Source organism: Oreochromis niloticus, linkage group LG10 (genome assembly GCF_001858045.2).
Source record: "Oreochromis niloticus isolate F11D_XX linkage group LG10, O_niloticus_UMD_NMBU, whole genome shotgun sequence".
Classification (NCBI taxonomy): Eukaryota; Metazoa; Chordata; class Actinopteri; order Cichliformes; family Cichlidae; genus Oreochromis; species Oreochromis niloticus.
In genome coordinates, this window is record NC_031975.2 from 11477516 (window position 1) to 11496250 (window position 18735).

Below are 18735 nucleotides of genomic sequence, written 5' to 3' on the forward strand. Positions count from 1 at the left end.
AATGAACGCTATGACCTTGAGCGATACCACAACGTCAAAAAACACACCAAAAGACAACAAAAGGCCAGAAGAAGCCGTAGTGACACAGAGCATCCAAAAAAGTCCCTGGTCCAACACTATCCATCTCCCAGGTCAGAAAATAAACGATGCGGCCTTGAGTGGTACCAGAACCTCTGAAAACACACCGAAAAAGAAAGAGAGGCCAGAAGACCAGAGAGAAACAAACGTGTGGCTCATTGGGTCCATCGACATCAAACGAGCCGAGGGTGAAGCAAAAAAGATTTTCGGGGAAAATTTTGGACTTAATGCCAAAGTCCAGTGGTTTGGCGAAGGAGGAATGCGCTGGTCGGGAGTCCTTCCTCATTTTTATAAGGAGCTATCCACACAGAGCCCACCTGACATACTGGTAATCCATGCTGGGGGCAATGATTTGGGACTCGTTTCTGCTGATGAACTTTCTTCTGTCATTGAGAAGGAATTGATGCAACTGCACACAGAGTTCCCCTCAATGACAATTGCATATTCGTCCATCAACGAGCGTCAAGTGTGGAGACATGAAAATCCAGGCAAAATCAATAAGGACAGGAAGATTGTGAATGCCAGCATTAGAAAGGCTGTCAACCGCTTTGATGGAGTGGTTATTGAGCATCCACGCATCAAGCCTGTCAACAACTCCAACTCCATCGGAGTTCCTTTTCACAAGAAAGCAAATGAAGTGTTTCTGACAAACATCCGCACGGCCATCCAGAAAAGTCTTCAGTCACGTCACTGAAAACTGACTTGAAACATTTCTTTCACAGTCCAGAAAACCATACGTTGTTCATTTTAGGCAATGTGAACAACATATAGCTAACATGTGCTCTCATTTTTCTTTTCCTCTGCCTCTCACCTGCCAACCAGTCATGACAGATGGCTGCCCCTTTCTTAGCCTGGTTCTGTCAAAGGTTTCTTCCTTTTTATAAGGGAGTTTTTCCTTTCCACCGTCGCCCAGTGCTTGCTATTAAAGGGGATCATTTGATTGTTGGGGTTGATAGTTTAGAATCTAAACTAAACTAATAAACATCAAACTTCAGGTGAGGGGTTCACATAGTAGGGAGCACTACAAGAATTACAAATAAAAACATGTAATTGCTGGCTAATCAAAATAAAGAAAACAAAAAAAAAAAACATCTCTTACTGCTCTGTTTATTTCTTTAAATGAAGACTTGTACTTTTTGTCATAGAAGAATAAGAATATTAATATATGAATATGAACACCAAGGCGTTTCCAGGCCAGCCAAAAGATATAATCTCTCCAGCCTGACTTGGGTCTGCCCCGGGGGCCAAATGCCTGGTGGCACCCTTGCCTCCATGGGTACCTTAACTCATCACTTTTGGCGCAGAGAATGTATTTTATGAACTAATATTAGTAGGCTGAAGCCTTTTACTTCTACTTACTTCCACTTTTACTATATATTAATATGCTTTTTTAAGGATCAAGACGTGGGTTTGTTTTTCCAGCTCCATTAACAGTTGTTTTTTCAGAGATCAGGGCCCTGTTTCAGAAAGCCGGTTTAGAAAACTCAGAGTTAAAAATGATACTCAGGGTTGAGTAACCCCGAACTGTCCAACTCGGAATATTCGGTTTCAGAAAGGCTGATAACAATTAGTTCAATCAACCCGGAGTTGCTTTAACCCCAAGTTAAGCGCGCGCATAAAGCCCTGATTAGTGGAGCACAGATTAAGCGAGTCACCATGGAAACGGAGGGAAAGAAGGCACGATCAATGTATTTTACAGCGCTTGAGGCCGAAATTCTGATAGCAGCATATGCCGATAACATGCAAATTTTGCGGAAAAAAAGTAACACAGCCTCAGCTGCAAAAGAAAGGGAGCATGCATGGCAAAACATAGCCGACAGAGTCAATGCGTGAGTGTTAATTTAAACATTTATCTAGGGATTTCCACCCATTTAACACGTTATTTTATTACATTTCATTTTATTTTTATTTTATACATTTTATTTTGTGATGTGATGTGAGCGCAGGTGCAACCCAACAGGCCCCAAACGTTCCTGGCAGCAAGTAAAAATGAAATATAAAAATATAGTCCAAACAGGTAAGGTGTAATTGTATTATGAGCCATAGTGCTTGGTCTGTTTGTCCTATGTAAATCAATTGCAGTTAGAGGCTACATTAATTTTCTTTCTGTAAGCACTTATTGAAATTATCTGAGCACATTACAAGTACATATTTGCTTACTCGGTATGCTCAAATGTGACCCGTTATAGCCAACAGAAAAAAAGCGGAGGCCCGAAAAACAGGTGGGGGTCCTCCACCACCACCACTCACAGAGGCGGAGCAGTTGGCCCTCAGCCAAAACAGTGGGCGCCCTGTGGCTGAAGGCATCTCTGCGGGGACATCCTCTGAGTCAATAACCCCGCAAGACACAAGTGCCTACATAAGAGGTTAATTACTATACTCCATTACTATAATGAAATAATTTGTTAGTTTGAAATGCTACAGGGAACTATGTACCTGTACATTAATGCTGTGGAAAGACTTCCTGTTCACATAGTCTCCTTCATTTATTGAAGGAGCAATGATTGGAATGTGAGTGCCATCTACACAGCCAATCACGCCTGGGAACCCTGAAAATAAATGTAAAATCTAAGTAGTAGTTCAAGTATCACCACATCATGAATTAGGTTTTGTTCATCCTGATACCTGCAATTTTGTGGAATCCCTCTTTGATAAATCTTGTGGGTCTGTGACCGGGGAACACCACAAACGAGTACAGGAGATGTTTCAGTGCAACTGTAACATTCCTGACTGCCCGACAGACGGTAGCCTTGGAAACGTGCTCAGCGTCACCAGTATTATACAGAAAGCTCCCGTTTGCAAAAAAACGAAGTGCAATACAAATAATATGTACAGAACTGAGAGAATGTCCGCGCATGTCTCACATGAGCAATATAAGGCCTGAGGATGTTATTCAAATAAATTATAGATTGTGCCGAAAAACGGTAACGTTCACACAGAAAATCATCAGGAAATGATAAAATGTCCAAACACGCTCTAATCACTCTCTCCCGGCGGAGAGCTCTGCGGAGAATTTGGGCTTCAACATCTACTGGCTCTTCAAGGAAGGGGCACGCCATGTCTGACACTTCCTACAGTCAGATTTCCGACAAAGAGGCGGAGAAGGTCAGGGTTAGTTGAAGTAACCTGCTAGGGGGCAGGTTAGCTTCACGGAGTGTGTCGTCATAGTAACTCACTCAGAATTAATCTAAACTCGCTTTGTGAAACCGAAAACCCAGAGTTTTCGTTAACTCAGGGTATACTTACTCAGAGTTTGCACTAAACCGGCTTTCTGAAACAGGGCCCTGATGTCCTCACATCTTCAGCAGTAACGTTAATCCATATTGCACAGATAGAGAAAATCAGCAAAATTATTAGTTTTACTTTTGATATTTTGCCAGTAAAACAGTTTTATGTCTCCTGAGGTCCTTTCATTGTTTTATTGCTTTGCTAAAGTAAAAGAAAAAAAAAATCCCTGCCATCCTCATTGTTAGCTAATCATAAATCCATCACTGGATCACACCCAATTGCTATCACAATAATCATGTTTAATGTTGTGAGCTGGTGTCTGATTTGTGTTTTCGTTAAATAAAAGACATCATCTGCATAAATGAATGCAGAAAATCTTCATCAGAAAACAGAAAATTAAGTGTCTGATGCTAAAATACCACATATGTTCAAAAATTACAAACTAAGGATCATTTACAGTGTCATATTTTTATCAGATATGTTCTTATTAGTTTGCGTAAGAATTATTAAACTGCATAGTGACAACCAAAAAAAACTGGTTCACTCACACCTTAGACCGATGTTGGACAACATGCCTTCCTCTAATTTTAAGTCAGTCTTTGCATTTTTTCCAGGTAACTCCCACAGGCATGACATGATGATTAAAAAGTTTATGTGAAAAATATTTTGACTTTTTAAACTACTGGTTTTTCTTGTTCTTTAGTTGACAGATATTGGATTTTTAACCTGTCAACTTATATGACAAGTCAGAACACAACAGGCTTTATGGGGCCCTAAAAAACAAACAAACAAACAAACAAAAAACCCTGAAATTAAAAGTTTGTGAAAACAGCTAATGGGAGTGAGCCCCCTTTAAAGGCTCCACAAAAAGGTTAAGAATAACCCATGGATAACTACAACCATTCAGCCATACATGGCTTTCCAACTAAACTCAAGATGAAGACAAATGTTAACGTTCTTATTTTATTTATGGTATAGTCAAAAGCTTCAAGAAATTTAAATATTGAAATTTTTCTCCTACTGTGATAATAGTCACCCAAAGTGACAAGTGAGCTTAGTCAAAAACATTTAAAAAAAACCCCCAAAACAAACAAAAAAAGATTATGTATATGTACACGTGAATCACAACCCTCAACACACACCACAGGAGACTAGCTGTGTGAAAGTAATAGAAAGATATGAAAAATGTCCAGTATTTAAACTATTTGCTTGTGTATGTGGTTCAGCTCTTAATTTTGCTGAAAGAATTCCAATAGGTGCAGCTTTTACTTTGGAGGTGGATTGTCTCTATGTTTCATTTTCACTGTATTTGAAAACTTTAACAGCTGCAAAAGAATTGTACTTCTTTCACTGTTTGTACTTTCAAAGGTCTAACAAATGTAAAACAACGCAGTTGTGGCCTCTATTTTTCTTTATTGACTTAAGCAAGGAAAAGCCTTTAAAATTCATATTTACTACAAAGTAACACTATATGTCATCTCTATAAATATTACAGTATATAAAACAAAAGGCATTATTCTGCAGTTTTCACTTGCTGACAGAAATTGTCCTGCATTCTGTGAACTTTCACTCAACATTTCAAATGCAGGATTGGATCTTTTTTTTTTTATTGGTACTTTGGAGTTAAACTAAGTTTTGTTGAGACTGTCTTTTTTGCAGGTTATTTTATAACCTTTGGGCTTAAAGCTGCCTTTCATTACACATTAGACCCATTTACACACAATAACATAGCAGCAAACTTGATTTATACAAATTCATACATCCTCAAATGTAATCCACGTTTAGTTATATATTTAAATTTCATCTGAAAATATAAAGAGTACAAAAAAAAATTGTCAAGCTGTAATTAAAATGACCAGCTAAGCTTTATATGACTAGAGCAGAATCCCTCTATTGTAGCATTTGTGTTGTTTGTCCTCACTGTACTGCACTGTTTTCATTTATTGCACTGACTTGATGCCCGTGTGGATTGCTTTGCAACCTCAGATATTGAATGTTGGTAGTAATTTACAAACTCTGAGAGCCACCTATGCCAAAAAAGACAATACCAAAGAGTCAGTTTTTTAAAATGACAACAGAAATGTAAAAATCACATACAGTTGAAAGATTTCATAAAAAATCATTTATTTTAGGGTAAAAAAGAAACATGAAATCAATTTGAAAATAAGCTGAAACAGTGAAGATGTCACAGATTGATCGGTTTTCATTGGGCATCAACATATTTACGTCTGGTCACATTTGCTCTTCATCAGTCAAGAGTTCAGATATTGCCCCTTCATACCACCTCAGAGGTTGCCCCATTAAGTTCAGCCCAAACAAATCTCCTTATGTGCTCAGCTGCTCCAACATGATAGGAATCTCCACTACTCATACAAGTCTCAGTGTGGCGACTGTGTGCTTGCTCCAGGAGACTCGGACCGCTCCAGCTTCATCCCTCCATCTAGTGAACTTGAGGAAATTGAGGTGGGTAGCACAGAGCTCTTAGTCTCCAAAGATGAAGAGGCAGATGAGGGCAGAGACACGACTATGTACTTCTGCAGAGGTCGTGAAGCTGTGAGTCCAGCTCCACTGCCAGACTCCAGTTTTACCAAAGGCTGCAAGGTAGATGTAGCACTGGGAACAGTACTAGTTACTGGTGAAGCTGACTGTGAAGAGCTGAGAGTTATGACCTGAAGAGAGACAAAAACACACGCAAGCAGTTGTAGATTTTAGAGAGAAATGACATCGACAATCATTGACAGCAATCTTTATTCAGTGAGTTTTGTCGCTGCATTTCCATTTTGTAACACTAAGCATTTATAAAATGTCAAATCTGGCACATTATCATACATTATTGTGGCTGCTTAAAAAATGACAATATGAAGGCCAAGTATATGAGAAAGGCTTCATGCCTTTCCACAAAGACAGTTTATGCAGATTTCCTGGAGTGGTGGTAAAAAATAAAATCACCTGCTGAGTTGATGCGGCTCCTGCACTGGTTGCCATAACAATGTACTTAGTAGCTGGGGGAGATGGCTGTGATGGAGTACCAGGTCGTGGCGACATCAGTGTGAGGGAGCTTGGGACCTTAATGATGCTGGGAGTGCGAGGACCTGATGACCCACTTAGCCCGCTTTGCGAGACTGAAAGGGTGGGACGCGGCTGCAAGAAAGTGTCATTGCTTATTATTAAACACAGGCAAACATACTAGTTACTAATATTTACCAAAGGCACTTGTAATAATGTTGCCATTTTAATTCTGAATTCTCTTATTACAGATAAGGTTTTTTTAATATACATTCATTTATATTTTAAGAGCCACGTAAATGGAATGATGAAAATCTTCATTCTATCACCTCAGAAACCTGTCAAAACTTAAGCATGCATGACTTAGAAACTTTTATAACCTCATGCATGGTTTACTGCAACTCCCTTTTAATAGGGGCTGGCCAGGGCATTCTGTGACGCCTGCAACTGGTGCAAAAATGCTGCCGCACGGTTTTTAACTGGTAAAAGAAGATTTGAGCATATTACTCCGGTTCTGGCCTCCTTACACTGGCTTCGAATTGAATTTAGGATCTACTTTAAAATCCTTTTACTGGTTTTTAAATCCTTAAATGGTCTGGTGCCTGTATATTTGTCTGATCTGCTGAAGCCCTATGTCCCCCCTCATTCACTCCAGTCAGCTGAGCAGCTCTTGCTTTATAAGTGCTATATAAATAAATTATGGTATGGCATAGGATACTTGGGTGATAACTGGGTGTAAGTTATACCTGAGTGATTGTTAATGTGGTTCTGTTGACTTGCTGAGCTTGCAGTGCTGCTTGAGTCCTGGCCTTCATTACATGGGAGCAAAGCATGGGTCCGAGATAACCATAGTCTGTGCGATACTGGTCCACGTTGTCAGGCTGAGGTCGTAACTTGGCAATAACACTGGCACAATGTTTCTTTGTAAAAGGAGAAGAAAAAACAAAACAAAACACTTTAATAACAATCTCAGGGTTTATGGGTTTGGACTGCTCTAGTTTACAAACTGTAATGTATGAGACTCAGAAAAGTTCATATATTACCAGTAGGAGGCTTTGAACATGTTCAGCTCCTATCTTATCAATATTAGAGACCACTGGTCCTTCCATCACTGCTTTGATGCGAGCACCCTCTACAGCAAGCCGAGGAATTATCAATGTCTTTATCACCTACAGAGGATAAAAGATAAAAACAGCAGGTTGGTTTCACTGCAACAGAAAGAACAAGAAGAAGCAGAGAAAACAAAACCCCACTCACATCTGATCCCAGTTCCGCAAGCCCAGCGATGCAGCCGTACCGTGTCGTCCACTGTGTTTTATCATCCAGCCAACTCTGGAAGAAGAAGAAAAAAGTAAATTAATGTGTTTTGCTGTGTTTACTTAGTGTTTGGTTGCCTGTTCTGAAATCAGGCCAAAAAAAGCTACAAAGCCTCACTGTGAATCACATGAGAATATTCAACTATTGTGTCCTGGACTACTGGATGTATCTGTGAGGTAAACGCTACTAGTGAGACTTAGTAACAGTTAATTAGATAATAAACCTATGTAAAAATGCAAAGCACAAAGAAGAGCTTCAGCACGCTCCAGTCATCTTGTTTTCACCCTCAAAAGCAGGAGATTACCAAGTTCACACCTGCCTACACAAAGCTCACAAAACAGGGCCAGTAAGATTTAATCAGACTAAAGAGCAAACAGGTAAATACACCCTCAAAACATGTTAAGGAAAGAAAAATAAAACTAGAGAGGAGACTTTTTAATAAACTGGAAATTAGTACTTACTTCTACTTTAATGAAACATTAGGTTATTGATCTTTATTAATAATCTTAAGACATACTTGTACAACATAGCTTGATGTATGCCTGCACTTTTACAACATCATCATTTAGATTATGAGAAAACGTGAAGCTATTTAGTTTTTATTAGCACCGCCTATACTACACCATGTGCACTTCACAGTATCATTTGGGGAAATGAAAGAGAAAAAGAACAGAGATAAATGGAATGGCTGCTGAAAGAAGAGAATTAATTTGTAATTTTTCAAATATTACAGCCAAAATGATTAAATAAATCCAGACAGCCTGTTTAATACTTGGGTGATAGAGGGTTAAACAAATTTATAGTCTATTCCAGCCATCATAAGATAAAAGCTGGTGTTCATTCTGGACAGGTCACAAGTCTATCGCAAGGATAACAGAGCAATAGACACCCATTCACATCTATAGCCATTTTTTTTTTACTGCCAATCACCCAAACCCATGCATGTCTTTGAATTGTTGCAAGATAGGACTGCTCTGTGCACTTCACTACCACACCACCATGATCCATGTAAGAACATGAACCACGGCAGCAGGTTTTTCCTGTATGTACACAACATCAAAACATCTTCAATATGGGAACAACATGTTTATTTAAAGAAAGAAAGAAAGAAAGAAAGAAAGAAAGAAAGAAAGAAAGAAAGAAAAAATTCACCTTGGTAAAAGTCTTGGTAATACGAGACTGAATGTTGTTGGTTGTTGTACTGAAGGTTTTACAACTTTGGGCCATAAGACGAGCAGCAAAGTCCCGTAAAGCCCAGTGGTTGTCAACATCCGGTCGCAAACACAGCTGCTTACTCACAATACAGGTGACCACAGCCGGGATGAGCTCATGAAGCTGTAGATGCAGAGATAAAAAAAAAAAAAGGGGGGGGGATTTAATTAGAATATCACATTGAAAGTATGTTTTGGGTTACATGCTTCATAAAATAATACAACATTGTGTGTGTTTCCATCACTTACGTATTTTTCCAGATACAGGGTGGGGTTATCCATCAGAGCTTTGACCATCCGCATCAGATAAATCAGAAGAGCCAAGTTGTTTTGCACCACGTTTACACGCACCTTTGAAGAGAGCCTAAGGTCAGCACTTTGAACACAAATATTCTCAGGGATTTTTTGTGAGGTTTAAGAAATTTTTAAGAAGAGAAGATGTTGATAATATGCTTACGCCTTCAGAAATAAATGTGCTGAATCTTGGAAGCATCTGATAAAGTCCAGGATCAGTAGCAATACTCTGTAAGGCTTCCTGTGTGAAATATTTTGAAACATTTTTAAAAACAAAAGTCAAGTGACAAACTGGCCTGGAATAACTTTTTGATAATATGACAAATTTAGACTGCACTTTCCTCTCAGCATCAAGGAGTCCTTACTTTTCTATTTTATAATATGTTCATTAAAATCAAAATAATGTTATTCCTCAACCCATTTTAAAATAAGTAACAGAAACAACTACATTAGAAAAAAAATCCCAGATGTAATTTTTTGTTTTGTTGCTTCTAGAAATCCATGACTCTGTAGGACTCAACTATCACCATGTAAGTAGTTTAATGTGGGGCCAGAGTCTGTCCACAAACACACACACAAAGCGCACAGAGGCTGCGCCATTAGATTTTCTAGGCATCCAAAACAGCAGCGCTTGTTCCTGTGATCCCCATTAAAAGCTTTACTGGGAAAAGGCTAGCTTTAGTCCTTCATCAAACCACCTGATCAACAAGCTCCAACATGAAGGAAAAGAACTTTGTAGCTGCTCCATCCACCGCTGTCAGTTTTGGACAGAAAATTGTAAATAAAACCGGATGTGTGCAGATGACACATCTGTTCACTTAGTCTGGCATGAAGATTTCAGTTTGCTGAAAGCTGACAGCAGAAAATGAGGATATGCTTACTTTTTTTCTTTGGACCCACCACAAACTCCTTTAACAGCTTGCACACACACATACTCAGTCATTCACTAGCACACTTAAACTCAGTCAGAACTCTTTTTTTTTTGCCTCCTACTAATTTAAGAAATCCTTCCAAGAAAAAACAGTAAAGGACGTGTTGTTTTATGCCCTAGTTTAAGTTATATTATACTTTTTTATTTTTATTTTACATTACTCTAGTTGTAATTTTTTCTCATTAATAAAACAAAACCATTACTAAAATATTCAATAATACAAAATCCTAATATAAAGTAGAGACAGGACTTACAGCTCTCTTAGCTTCACAGGATCCAACACATGCTTCTGTGATTTCCTTGTAGTAGAGCTGCTGTTCAACAGAAAGCTCATGAGTGCTGCGTGGTTTCAACCTTATTAGACCCTTTTCCTTTCCTGAACAAGATGAATACAGATAGACATTAAAAAGAAGCATTATGAAGGCAAAACTGAAATGAACTAAAGCAGGGAAATGTAAGAGGAAAATGAAAAAGTCAAGACACTGACCTTTACCGTCAGGAGTTGTTGTTCCCTGACTCTTGCCTTGAATTGTACCTTCCTCCTCCTGACCAGGTTTGACTACTTTGAGAGGCTCTGTAGATTCAGCTTTCTGTTGCTCTTTTGTTGCTAAAAAAGAAAAAAGAAAAAAAAAAAGATATATAACATGTCTAAGTCTCTCCTCCAGAGATTTAACTCTGTGCTTTAATAGAAAAACATCTGGTCAGAGCTAACCTGGTGGTGGATTTTCTGGAATAGCTGGTTGCATCCCCTCAATACTTAACCAGTGAGCTGGTGATGAACAAACAAGCACAGAATAGAAGTTAAATATACCATTTGAGAAAAATATACAAAAAAATAAAAAATAAATATATTGACTCTCTGATTACCTTTAAGAGACACATCTAGTGGGACTCTGGGAAGAGGTGTGTTTATAATGTCACTGAGGTCAACTTCCTTTTCCTCGTAGAAATGAAGCTCTCTTCCACCGCCACTCGCAAAACGAAAAGGGATAAACTCTTGCGACTGGAAGCCATACAGGGGCTGTACCGAAAGGAATTAATTGAGACTTGCTTGTCTTCAAACTGCATCCATCAAATCACTTAATAAGCCAGCAAAAAGTACTTCGTTTAAAAACACAGAAGTTCTCACTTACTTCCACATTTTTTAATTTGAGAGCATTGTCTATATCGCTGGTAGTTAGTTTACGTCTCTTCCCATGGTGCATAAATTTCAAAGCATCCTATGTAAAAGGAGAAAAAAAAAACAACACCAAAGAGGATTTAAATATAAATCTGGATTTTCCAATAACTGTTTATTGAGCATTTTTCTTCCACATAAATAAAAGGCAATATTTTCTCTGATAATTCATACTTTACCTGTGCAATTTCTTTTATTCTGTAGCTGACCTCTTCACTTAGGGCTACACAGCTGTCCTCCTGTAACTGCCCCACTCCCACAGACTCTGCCATGGCCTTCATTGACTCTGTAGGCAGGACGACCGAACAGTGCTTCTGCCGACGTTCTTCCGCCATGGCTGACACAAGAAAGCACACAGGTCTGTAAATATAACCTCTCGTAGACACACACACAAAGTCAAGATCACACTTAGAACTAAAACACAAAATTCTAATGGTTCATAGCCAATTGTAGATACTCAAATGGACTTAAAGTAACAATCACAGTGTGATACTATGTTGTTGACAGATCTAAGAGAGTTCTGTGATGTTTAATATGAGATTATAAATAGCTTATAATCAAGTCTTAAACGCTTCCTTTGAAGGCAGGTGGAGTTGTTCTTGTAGGGTCTTGGGAGACATTTCAGCTCTCATTGAAAAGGCTTCTTCAGTTCTAAAGGCTGTTGAGGATTCCCAGGTATTTAACCTCTAATGTGTTGCCACTTTAAAGGTGATCCTGAATGTCACTGACCCACACTGTCTTCGTGTCATCAGGGTCACAAGTTTCAGGGTGTGACACACTGAGGTCACATGCCATGCTGTGAATTCTTTGTAACATGTCAGCTAAGCCTGCCCATCATGTGAGCCATTAAGATGACATGGGTCAAAGCGTGAGTGGGAACTGATCTCAACACTGCATTATAGCTGACTGGTTATGTAGACCACCACCTCAGTTGCTATAGGTGCACATACAAAGCATCCTTTACTCCTATTTCAAACTTTGTGTCTTCTCTGTCCAAAATGTGAACATTAGTTTCTTCAAAAGAGTGTAATTTTTCCTTTAGATGCAGATGTACAGCTGAATCTTGTCCTGATAACCCAGCTCCCTTACATTGGTTGATGATTACTGTGGTTATTGCTGGGCCTGAAGTATATTGGGAATATTAGAGGTGCTTAGTGAATATTCCTCAGAATACCTGCGCACATCTAAGTACAATGTTCTTTCTTCTTCTTTGTTTAGATACCCACCAAACCAGGTTAAATACTGGCGACTCCCTATTAGCTTTTTTTCAGATGACATATTTAACATCTTCAAGAACCTAAAAAAAACCCCACCTCCATCTAAAACATTGCAAACTACCATGATCTAGATAACTGATAGTCTACACAAGACATTTAGGCTACAATCACTTTCTATAGATTTTTCCATTCGTAAATCATTTTTGTTGTGCTTTTAGTTCCCGAGATTCAATGCAATAACTACACAGAGATTGTCCTATTGTTGTTCACCATTAAAAAAAAAAACCCTCACAGCTATACATCTCCAAGAAGACCCTTATCCAAAACCCTTTTCATTGATGATAGGCAATCCCTAAGACAAAACCATTAAGGTGGATAATCACACAAAAGGAACCCCTTCAAGACACTGCATACAATAACTGCTTATTATACAGTAGAGATGTGCAACAATGACCCAAACACTGATCTAAAACCTCATCTGGGGATTGGCAGGGGTTATGAGGGAATCTCAAATGCATGAAAAACTGTTTGGAGGTTTGCTGAGGCAACAGTAACTTTCTGGTCAGCAACAAATGTTAAAGCACAACAAAACTTATTCATAATAGATCCTGTGGTAGCAACAGCATATTTGCTGTCAGACAAATTCTCCAAGTTTCGCATATATTTGTTAACATAAATGCAACGACCAAAGACCGAACAAAACCTCAAAGGGAGAGAAGTCGTGTTTTAAAACTACACCGATTACGTCTTTGGAGCTTGTTCTTAAGATGATATACAACGTTATCGTGAAAACAAGTTCAAGGTATTTCACAGGACTGGAGGTATTGCAAAGCTAGCGCGATGTAATTCCACCCATCAAATAAAATCTAAAATCTTTTTTAAAAAGACTGTGAAACTTAATGTGGAGGCGAAGACGACACATTTAATATAATGTTAAGTGATTTTAAAGATTGTCCAAGTTCCTCTTTTCCAAATACTTGGTAGGTAAACAAACACACTGAGCTCCACGGAGCGGGTTTGTTCACACTGACGGAACAACAGCGAACTACAAAATGTAACACACAAGCCACACTTTATATATATTCACTGAAACCTAAGGTCAGCGAAAAATAAAGAAAATATGGTAACTTTACGCTTCTGAATAAATATATACTTATTTCACACTAACTTGCGGTAAGCTAATTTTTAAGCATGTTAGCTTGCATGCTAATAACTTAGCTTCCGTTGACGTTTTTACCTGTGTGAAGTTGCTTTCTCCTCTCTGAATGTAAGCAGGAACTTATGCGAATAAAAACAATCAATGTTTACAAAAATGCTGATTTCGCGAAGCTGTTTCTTCTCTCTGAATATCCATCTCTTGATGCAAATAAGTAACTAATTCGCGGACTGCAGCTGAGACCTCAGTTCGTGAATGAGCGGTTGTGTTTCGTCGCCATTTTGACTCACGTTCCGGTTGGGGTCTCGCGAGACTATACGACTGACAGTAACCGCCTAAAGTTTATTTAAAAATCAAATTAACTAAAATGTTAAAGAAATTAATTAAATTTACTTTAATATTAAGATTGCCAATGTTACAAATAAATCCAGACTGAATTAAAACTCGGCACTCTTACGTTAAAGAGTCTTTGCACAACCTGGAACGGAACTGTTATTCTCTTAAAGTTTACGGGGGTGACCTTATGTGGGAACAACGGAGGTAAACGACAGGAGCGTGGAAGGACATTACAACAAGCCACAATGTACAGAATTATATTTCGGACTTTGGTGGCGCCTCGAAGTTCTTCAGTCAATGTCTACGACTCGTGTGTTTTAGCAGCTAAATGTGACAAGACGGTTTTCAGGTGAGGTAACGATGTGACTGTTAGCTGTGATTGAACGGGCCACACTGTGAAACGGGGTATCTAATGACCGTGAGACTCAGCTGCCGAGCTTCTTAATGTTAAAGAAAAGGTTGCCTCAGTACAAACGAAATATGCTGAGTTTTGCTTGTTTCGTTAAACAAGAGTGGCATGCGGCTAGCAACTAGCTTATTTTACTCTTAAGGAGGGGGATGGACGTCTTGACTGACAGCTCTTCAGGCGATTGTTGAGTTTGATTCACGTATAGATGCACAGACTAATATGTATATAAGATACGTATATAAGATGTATGCAAAGCATCACAAGTTGTCATGTTGTCTTTAAACGGTAGGCTTGTAAATGGTGGAGATTAAAACTGCATGGAATTGCATCCAAATCTATAATGTATAATAATGTTTGTTTTTTCCAGACACTGTTTCCCCTCCTTAGTATTTATTACGTTCAATATAGATACTATTGTGTTAATGTAATAATTATTAATAGTGTGAATCGTGACCTTTTCAGATTTGGCTCCTTCTGATGCACAAATCTGTTTATCTCTCGACACAGGGTTACAAATGAATGTGGGGTAAAAACCTTCAGCACATGTTCAAGCTCCCTCTGTGAAAAGAAGAATAACCAAGACCAGAAAACACAGGCAGTTAAAGAGGGTGGCCAAGCGGAGGTGGTTGAATTGAGGGAGGAGCCAGCGGTGTTAAAGGCAGATGATGGAGGCGCTGCAGAGCAGCAGACAGATGTTAAAACTGAACAGGTTACATCAAATCAGCCAGTGAAAACGAAGAATGATGCAGCTAAGAGTGGGAAGGAGAGTCTCCTGGATCTTCTTGGAGCCATGAAAGTAGAAGTCACCAACAAAAGGAAGCTCAAAAACCTGAAGCCAAAGCAAAGTTATGAGTCAGTTACACAATATACGCCGAAGGCGGCACCTATGGAGAGCACGATCAGTATGTATCAGAAGGCTACAGGGGAGGCTTCATCACAGAGGTGAGAGAAGTTGGAGAAGGGTTGTATTGCCTTGTAAAAGTTATGGGTGTTATTCACACCATTAGCCATAAAGTTGTAAGATGACAATATCAGTCACTCCACATGATTCTCTTTCAAGTTTATTTCATCTGTAGTTTCCTACATTACATGGAAAGTACTGGGCTACCTAGATGCACACAGGGAGTCAGGGCACACAGTTTTTGTACTGATTGTAATGCCAGAGGAGGTTTGAAGTCTGCATTTAATTCAGTGAGCAGAGTGCTATGCACTGTGTGCCTCAGTACTTGGCGACTCAGCTCATGGCTAAGTTGCTGTAGTTCCAAAATGTTTCCACCTTGCAGTAATACCACATACAGCTGATTGTGGAATCTCTAGAAGGGAAGAAATTCCACTATGTGACTTGTTGCATCCTATTACAGCTACTTGATTTCAGTGAACTCTTTAGAATGACTCATTCATTCACAAATGTTTGTAAAGGCATACTGCATGGCTCGGTGCTTGATTAATGGGAATGAAAACACCTGAATTCAAAGTAGCCCAATACTTATGTCCATACAATTAAAAACCAAACCTTAGGAGCTATACTTTTTGTCATATTTCATTCACTCATTTGTGCCTCCCTGGGTTGTGTTTTTAGTGAGACTTTGGATCCTGATCTGGTTGCTGCAGCATCTGCTGCTGCCTCCACTCTCCCTAACCGCAGCCAGGCTGAATCTGAGCTACTCAGGCAGCTGAGGCAGCGCGAGGCAATTACTGAGGCTCAGAAGAAAGGCGACATTAACAACCTCGGGTATGTCTCCAATAGGGCTGCCACAAACGATTATTTTGATAGTTGACTAGTCACCGATTATTTTTGCGATTAGTCGACTAATCAGATCATGCATCCATTGGACATAAAACGTACAGCTTATTGCACCAGCATGCGTCTGCTCTTATATAACTATCATTAGCTTACAGCTTGAAGTGTTTCAGGTATGTGCTAAGTAAAAATAAAGACAAGATGATAGTTTATTAAATTTTAATGAAATTTGCAGATTGTTTCGGTGAAGTTTAATAAACTCCTTGCTATCTAAAATATAACTGGACGCTGGAGTATATTCTCAAGCATCTCACACTTCTGACAATCAGTTGTCTGCTTCATGTTTATTCAGCTGTGTAAAAACTATAACTGTAATCTCAGCCAAACCGATTTACTCAGGAACAAATAAAAATACTGAAAAAAGCCAAACAATAACATTTTTAAGTTATCTAAGTGACTTATATATGTTTAACCTGAGTAGAGAAAGAGGCGGTGGGTTTGAAAACGATTTGCCGGGAGTCCGGTGTTCTCACGGGCTCTAGTGAGCCTTGCCCCCGGCTAGCTATCGAGCAAGTGGATAACAGACGTCTCCGAAAACGTCGGAGCGCTTTTGAAAATATTTGGTGTCTTGATAAACTGACCAGATATTTGAGGTTTACACAGCTACATTCTCGCCTGAAAATATGTTAAACGTTTATTTTGTGACCCAGAAAGAATAATAAGAGTAATATTAAAACTAACTAGCTGCCGCCATTGTTGGAAATTTAGCTGGGCTGCGCTGTGAATTCTGGGACAGAGCTACTTCTTCTTCTTGGGTGTTTAATGGCAGCTGGCATCCTTGTACATGCAGTGCTGCCATCTTCTGTTTCAGTCCGTTATTACACTCTTAAATATTACTACTGATTCCTGCGTCTTTTGTGATCTTACAAAGCTTCAAATGACGCGTCGACTATTAGATCAGTCGTCGACGATTTTGATAGTCGACGTAATCGTGACTAGTCGACTAATCGTGGCAGCCCTAGTCTCCAATAACTGTAGATTGTTACCCCCCCCCCCTTTGTTTTCTGAAAGCTTATTTAACAAAAAATAATCAAACAATTTTTTCTCAGAGTGATTATCGCTGACATGAAAGTAGGCAAGAATCCTAACCGGCAGAACGCCTGGGCAGCTGATCAGATCCGGTTTGATGACGACGGGCGAGGATATACACATTACAGAGGAATCACTTCCGAGCTGTCCGGTGTTCGGAAACGGTAAACATTTTTATGAGCTCTTCACTCTGATTTTGTTGTGTTTTTGTTGTTGTTGATGTTTTTTAATGGATCTTGTATTTAATGTCTTTCTTTCTTAAGGAGGAACTTGTTGCTAGGGAAAAGACTTAACATCTTCACCCCCACTGCTGATGAAGATGGAATTGAACCAGCAGCAGGTACTGATGGATTTTGATTTTCTTTTCTTTCTTTCTTTTCAATTTTAAGCTTACTGTTCATTTCATATGTTTGCTTACAGAGGGCACTTTTTGGTGTTAATTGACTCATTGTTAATGCCTAAAAATAAACATTTTTAAAGTTTGACTTTAAAATGTATGCACTACATCAGAAGATCACTGAGTTATGTAACAGTGGTCTTCCTCATGAAGACTTCTAGTAAGCAAGTCATAAGTGACAGTTGATTTTTCAAGCTTAAACTGATGAAACATGCAGTATCAAACATGTGAAGCGTGGTGCTTTAATAATGCATAACTGTGATACAGTTAATGCCTGTCACTCCATAAACATATTTCATGTCACATTGCAAAATCTTTTGCCTTTAACGTCATTGTATTATATTTTCAGCTAAGCCGACTCTGTGGGACATAGACTTTGCAAATCAGTTGTCTCTATCGACCAATCAGATGCCTCGAAATGGGTTTGAGGAAATGATCCAGTGGACCAAAGAAGGGAAACTATGGCAGTACCCAATAAACAATGAAGCTGGTGAGTGATGAAGGTTGACTTCATTATTTTTAAAAGGGGAAAATACATTTTTCTGAGCGAGAAACTGACTATTCATTCTTACTGTATTAGGCCTCGAAGAGGAAGCCAAGGTCCCATTCCATGAGCACATCTTCTTAGAGAAGCACTTGGAGGAGGGCTTCCCTCGTGAGGGGCCAGTGCGTCACTTCATGGAGCTAGTAGTGACCGGCCTGTCCAGAAACCCCTACCTGACTGTGCAGCAGAAGAAGGAGCATATATCCTGGTTTAGGGACTACTTCCATCAAAAAGAGGGAGTGCTTAAGGAGGCTGATGTTTACCTTGAATAAAATTAACACGGTTTAATATGTCTGCATTTGCTATTTGTGGTCACATAAAAAGAACACTTTAAAGCAAGACATTGCCACTGTGATCATTACTCATACAGTTTATGTGGCAGTTTAAACCTTCCTGGTTTCTCGACTCTTGCAGGAGAGAACTTAGTGGAGATATTGGATGTCACACTATTGAGGAAAATGCCCTGAAAGGAAGTACAATGTTGCTGCACACACATTCATATTAACGCAGTATTTTTATGATTCACAAGTGGTATTAAGTGATGTAAATAAAATGGTTGTGTTGATTTGTTCTTGTTACACTGAAATGTTGGTGTAAAAGGTTT

General features: G+C 39.0%; 2 protein-coding genes across 2 annotated transcripts; one reads left to right on the forward strand and one right to left on the reverse strand.

Annotated features, from left to right (window-relative positions):
- Positions 1-5405: 5405 nt before the first annotated feature.
- LOC102076486 (transcription initiation factor TFIID subunit 6) lies at positions 5406-13919 on the reverse strand. The gene is made up of 15 exons (XM_019363918.2): positions 13697-13919; positions 11422-11579; positions 11199-11285; positions 10933-11086; positions 10778-10834; positions 10553-10672; positions 10320-10441; positions 9298-9375; positions 9090-9191; positions 8782-8964; positions 7570-7644; positions 7356-7481; positions 7059-7232; positions 6256-6447; positions 5406-5975 (listed from the first exon to the last, which is right to left on the reverse strand). The coding sequence occupies exons 2-15, from the start codon at positions 11575-11577 to the stop codon at positions 5685-5687; spliced, it is 1917 nt and encodes a 638-aa protein (XP_019219463.1). The 5' UTR covers positions 11578-11579; positions 13697-13919; the 3' UTR covers positions 5406-5684.
- A 183-nt stretch (positions 13920-14102) lies between these two features.
- On the forward strand, positions 14103-18696 carry mrps31 (mitochondrial ribosomal protein S31). Its single transcript, XM_003446801.5, has 7 exons — positions 14103-14300; positions 14868-15302; positions 15940-16092; positions 17211-17354; positions 17454-17530; positions 17937-18077; positions 18168-18696. Exons 1-7 carry the CDS (start codon positions 14197-14199, stop codon positions 18401-18403), a joined length of 1290 nt encoding a protein of 429 aa, XP_003446849.1. The 5' UTR covers positions 14103-14196; the 3' UTR covers positions 18404-18696.
- Positions 18697-18735: the final 39 nt, after the last annotated feature.

Bases quoted from the DNA above. Each gene is read 5' to 3' on its own strand.
- LOC102076486 (XM_019363918.2), bottom strand. From the start codon at position 11,577: ATGGCGGAAGAACGTCGGCAGAAGCACTGTTCGGTCGTCCTGCCTACA. The intron at 7,482-7,569 runs GTGAGTGGGGTT...TATCCTCTGTAG, and splicing joins TTGCGGAACTGGGATCAGAT to GTGATAAAGACATTGATAAT. The intron at 7,233-7,355 runs GTAATATATGAA...CCTTTTACAAAG, and splicing joins ATGTTCAAAGCCTCCTACTG to AAACATTGTGCCAGTGTTAT.
- mrps31 (XM_003446801.5), top strand. From the start codon at position 14,197: ATGTACAGAATTATATTTCGGACTTTGGTGGCGCCTCGAAGTTCTTCA. The intron at 16,093-17,210 runs GTATGTCTCCAA...ATTTTTTCTCAG, and splicing joins GGCGACATTAACAACCTCGG to AGTGATTATCGCTGACATGA. The intron at 17,355-17,453 runs GTAAACATTTTT...TTCTTTCTTAAG, and splicing joins CTGTCCGGTGTTCGGAAACG to GAGGAACTTGTTGCTAGGGA.